The sequence below is a fragment of the Phoca vitulina genome, unplaced genomic scaffold, assembly GCF_004348235.1.
Source record: "Phoca vitulina isolate PV1807 unplaced genomic scaffold, GSC_HSeal_1.0 scaffold28, whole genome shotgun sequence".
Taxonomy (NCBI): Eukaryota; Metazoa; Chordata; class Mammalia; order Carnivora; family Phocidae; genus Phoca; species Phoca vitulina.
In genome coordinates, this window is record NW_022589731.1 from 2,655,749 (window position 1) to 2,660,984 (window position 5,236).

Below are 5,236 nucleotides of genomic sequence, written 5' to 3' on the forward strand. Positions count from 1 at the left end.
AAAAAAATAAAAAATAAAAAAAAAAGAAAAGAAAAGAAAACAACCCAAACAACAGATTCTGGCTGATGGGGAGTTCCAGCTACAGCCTTCCCCATGTGGTCCTTCAGGTCCTGCTGCCTTTGTTCCACACGCAGCGTCCCCCGACGCCGAAACATACCCAGGGATCCCCCGGACCATGAGGTCCCCAGGAAGGAGGAGGGTCAGGCGGCAAGGGTTCAGGGACCCAGGGTCACACATGCAGGTTTGATTCGGCTCTCACATCAGCCCATCCCCGGACAGCCACCACCACGGTAAGACATTCGCCTGGTTCCTCTCTTTTAAAAGTACTTTTGATTTATCTCTTTTTAGTCTGTCATTATTTAACTGATGTCCGATAGTACTCAAATGCCTAAGATACTATTTTTCATATAATTCTTATGAATTTCCACTTCATCGGACCCTCTAGAATTAAATAAGTATTGTATTTTCATTTAAGCAACAGATTCACTATTTATCCCATTATTAAAGTCTGACACGGATATTTAGAATAATAAAGACTACTTCTGTATGCCATAAACAAAAAGATAAAACAAAAGCGACCCCAAAACTGGGGCACCTGGGTGGCTCAGTTGGTTAAGCAGCCAACTCCTGATTTCGGCTCAGGTCATGATCTCATGGGTGGTGAGATCGGCAGGCTCCATGCTCAGCGGGGAGTCTGCTTGAAGATTCTCTCCCTCTGCCCCTCCCCCAACACTCACACACACACTCTCTCTCTCTCTCAAAAATAAATTTTTTTTTTAAAAAAAAAAGACCCCAAAACCACCACCACCACAAACTTCATAAGATTTTTTCATAATATTTTTTATTTGTTTAACACTAAAACTGCAGATTAATTTAGAGGAATTGACATTTTGCAACCATTTTGCAAGGCAATTCTGACGCATGGCAAATACACAGAGTAAGGTCAAATTTCAAGTTAAGGGCACAGTCTCCCACAAAATTGCTTTCTTCACTCACCAGCCCTGAATTTGGGCATTCTCAGGCCACCCACCCTTCTGACCAACTGGCTACAACTTCGGAGGGTCCTACAACTCTCTCAGCTTTGGCAATTTGTTAGAATGGGACACAACTCAGGAAGGTACTAGACTTATGACTATAGTTTCAAAATGAAGGGTACAAATCAGGACTCACTAACTAAAGAGATGCACTGGACAAGGTCTGGAGGAATCCAAGCACAAAGCTTCCACAGTCACAGAACTCATCACCCTCCTGACAAATCAATGTATGATTACCAACCAGGAAAATTCACCTGGGCCTTGGTGTCCAGAGTTTTTATTCGGGTTTCATTACGCAGGCATGACTGAATCATTGGCCAAATGACAACTCAATCTCTAGCCCTCTCCTTTCCCAAGGTGTTGGTCTGATGTCACCTGGCTGGAAATCCCAGTCCTCTAATCACTTGTTGTTCTTTCAGGCATGGACAACCCCTATCCCCAAACCAAACCAAAAACAACCATGAAAACAACACAGAAATTAAAACCCAGACTAGGGGAATTTCCCACCCCTAGAGCCCTACAGTATAATCTCAAGAGGATCACTCTTGTGAATTTATGGTTGCTGTCTGCTTCAGGCATAATGTTTCATTTTAAAAACTGTTAGAGTCAGCAGTTAGTTAGGTTTTTAACAGGATGCCTGGAGGCCAGCAAAGGGGGAGTCATGGCTAGCTACTGGGGAAGGTCAGAGACCTCTCCTGGCAGCCCTTCAAAAACAAAGCCATAAGAAGCTGGATCAAACCAGACAGGCTCAAGACAAAGAAGGCCAAAAACCTGGGCCAAGTAAGGGAGAAAAGGCACAAAACCCCATTCCTCCAAAAAAAAAATCCCTCCCCAAGTAATAAATATTCCACCCCCTAATTAACAACTTTCAGTAAAAGACAGGAACCCAAAACTTGGGGTGCAGCTCTCCCTTGAGCTCTCCTGCTCTCATATCTTGAGAGTGTGCTCTCACTTTATATTTTTAAATTTTATTTAAATTCAATTTATATTCAGAGATAGAGTTCATCAATTTATTGGTTACATACAACACCCAGTGCTCATCACATCACATGCCCTCAATGCCCACCACCCAGTTACCCCATCCCCCCCCACCATGCCTACCTTCTGGCAACCCTCAGTTTGATTCCTAAAGTTAAGAGTCTTTTATGGTTTGTCTCCCTGTCGAGAGTGTACTCTCACTTTAATAAACTTTCCAATTTGCACCGCTCAACCCTTGTGTCTGGTCTCTCCTTGAATTCTTTCTTGCAATGAGACCAAGAGCCTCTGGCAACATCCCTGGGAAGGGCTGGATGGAGGCCTCAGGGTCACAAGTCTCCCCAGTCCACCGGGCAACAAAAGCACATCTGAAACAGTATTACCAGTGACCTAGTAAAGACCATCAGGACCCGTTTTCCTTGGTTGGCTGTTAATACATCATAAAGTCCTTTACCCACAGGAAGAGTTAAGCCCCTATCATGCCCTGATATTTCCCTGAGCACCTCCATAAGACCTTTATTTCAAATGCAAGGCTGGCATTTGGTGTGAACTGCTTTCTTCCTGAGATGAGCTATGAGAATACCAGCCTGTTCTGGAAAATGGACAACTGTGGGGGAGGACGGCTGCCTTCCAAGAAAAAAAACATAAAACCAAACACAGACCATTTCCAACAATAATTAAGAAACCAAGGTGTGGTGAAAAATCTGCACAAAAGGCTTTAGAATAAGGTCATCCAAATATATTTGTACATAGAACTGGAAACACACAAAACATCCTCTCATTAAAACTGTGCATACTTGAGCTTCTTGACTGACTCACAGCTTGCTATTCATTCAAAATAGCAAAGAGTTTAACCAAACTTCTCACATAGCACAAGCATGTGAAGATCCATACACAGCTATGTGAATTATTTAAATCTACCCCAAATTATATTTGTTACGTTTTTAGGTATGAAGAACCTATCTTTAGTAACCACCGTTTAAAACAAACAAAAAAAAAGTGATTTCTTTAACTTTACATTTATAATGCTTTGTTGCTCCAATTACTATTTTTTTGAGGGCCCACCACATGCCAGGCACTGTTCTAAGCAGTGGAATTATGTAGATGAATAAGGCATATGTCTTTCCTCTCAATGAATTTATATTACTTGGTTCTGATTAACTGAAAACAAAACAAAACCCCACAAGAAAATCAGGCCTGGTTAATCCCCATTTTTACAAAGATGACATCTAAGCTTTGCAGGTGAGTCACATGCCCAGGCCAGGTAAGAGGCACTGTTAGGAAAGGGAACAAGGTCTAGAAACGTCTGGTCCAGTGAGCTTTCCACCAAGAGTTGTTTGAAAGAAATATAACTGAGCATGTTAAAATATGAAAGACCTCAACGCCAGACAAAAAAACCCAAAAAACAAACAAACAAAACGATTCCTGGGTACAAAGGTTACTTCCCCAAGCATTTATTTTAAAAATAAAAATAAGATTTAGACTTTTTAACTTGCACAGAAATGTATTCATTCGAGAGTCCACGCTAGGTCATTTTCAGAGCCTGCAGCAAGGAAGGCTCTCCTGAAAGCCACCAAGCCCCAACTTCCTGCAGCTTTGGAGAAAGAAGGGTGAGGTGCAGGTGCAGCACTGGGCATCCTCCAGGCCCACCAGCGACATACCTGGTACCTGGCGGGACTCCTTCAAGTCCAGGATATCCCCGATGTAGAGTTTTGCAAAGGCTAGAAACACAGGATCCAAACCCCACAAGAGGGAAGGGGTCTCCTCTTCACACTGGCTGGATTCAGGCTGCATCGGGAGGCTGGGGTTTGGCTTGCAGCCAACCCTGAAAGGCTCTGCGTCACTGAGTCAAGGATCTAGATGTGAGACAAAAAAAAAAAAAAGAAAAATCAGGATACAAGGCTTTCAAGTGGTCACATCGGCATGGCCCCGAAGCTGCTCCCCGGCGGCTATGCGGAACTCCGGGAGGGGTGAAAGCAGGGGTCCAGGGCCTGGCAAACTCACGCCACGGGCCTAGAGCAGAAAGGCATTCCTCGGGCGAAGGCCTGTGCGTTCCTTGTGGCTCTCCCTCTGGAATCTCCTCTGCCCCACGGGAGTGCTTCTCCTTCCCCCCAACTACCAACTTCAAAACGCCTAAATGCTAACTTTTCACCTTGGGGAGCTATGTCCATACAGGCGTACCCTGAAACCGCTTTGATGGGCGGGGTCCGGAGAGGAATGGGCGCCCTCGTGGCCAAACACCAGGGGGTCAGAGTGGGTGGGTCTGTGCGTCGCTCGGCCCCCGCACCTTCCGGTCTGGGGATGAGCCTGAGAAAAGGAGGAAAACGGAAACGAAAAGCCGACCCGCTCGAAGCCCCTCCCGCCGCACTCCCGCCGCCAGCCCTCGGCCGCCAGGAGCGCGCAGGCTCGGCCCTTCCGGGCGCTCAAAGGCCGCGGGCGCCACGGCCCCGCCCGGCGCCGGCGCGCGGGGCCCAGGGCGCCTCCGGAGCCGCAGCGGGGGCTGGCCTCCGCTCCCGGCCCGCCACCGACCCACCTCTCCCGGCCCGGGCCTTCCCTCCCCGCGGCCAGCGCGTCGCCACCGCTCCGCCCCGCCCCGCCGCGCCCGCCGCGCCGCCCCATCCCAGCGAGGCCCCGCCCCAAGCTCGCCTGCAGGTGGCGGCGAGGCCGTCTTGCGTCGGTGTGGCCCAAGCGGTGCTTTGGTCCCTCGGTCCGTCCGGCCTTCGTGGGCTTCCGCTGGAGCACAGAGCCCAAACCTCTGAGGCCTGGGATCTGACTCTGCAATTGCTGCTGCCCAAAAACCCATCCTCCAAGTCTCCTTTTCACCCTGTCCCCCGCTAGTGGTAGGATCCCCAAGAGATTGGGACTGGTTCTTGCCGGGGGTGGGGGGGGGGAGGGGGGTGGGGGGGGGGAGGAAGGGGGTTGGTTCCTGATATATTAAATGAACAAATAAAAAAGCATAGAGCAGGTATGTGTGGCATATTTTAAATGTTTATTTACACTTGGTGAGTGATCTGCTAACACACACACACACACACATTGGGATTCTACAGTCTCACTTGGAGATAACATCAGTATCTAAATATGAGCCTTTGCGTGAATATTGAGGACTTGGCTTTGCCCAAAGCTAGCCATACAGGTTTATGACAATAAATTTTGTCTTCTTTCCTCTTATTCCATCTACACTCTGGAATGTTGTGCACTTAAGAATTTTGGAAAACTGGCATTCT

At 47.6% G+C, this 5,236-nt stretch overlaps 1 protein-coding gene across 7 annotated transcripts in view; it reads right to left on the minus strand.

Moving 5' to 3' along the window:
* The window catches only part of STN1 (STN1 subunit of CST complex), a 42,677-nt gene extending 38,082 nt beyond the window's left edge, over window positions 1-4,595 (minus strand). Inside the window, exons 1-3 of one of the 7 annotated variants that reach the window (XM_032423224.1) lie at window positions 4,543-4,595; window positions 4,162-4,316; window positions 3,671-3,865 (exon numbers count right to left, since the gene is read on the minus strand). In XM_032423224.1, coding sequence (XP_032279115.1) covers window positions 3,671-3,803 — 133 coding nt within the window. In that variant the 5' untranslated portion in view covers window positions 3,804-3,865; window positions 4,162-4,316; window positions 4,543-4,595. The other 6 variants (XM_032423226.1, XM_032423229.1, XM_032423223.1 and 3 more) reach the window with 6 other exon arrangements.
* Window positions 4,596-5,236: the final 641 nt, after the last annotated feature.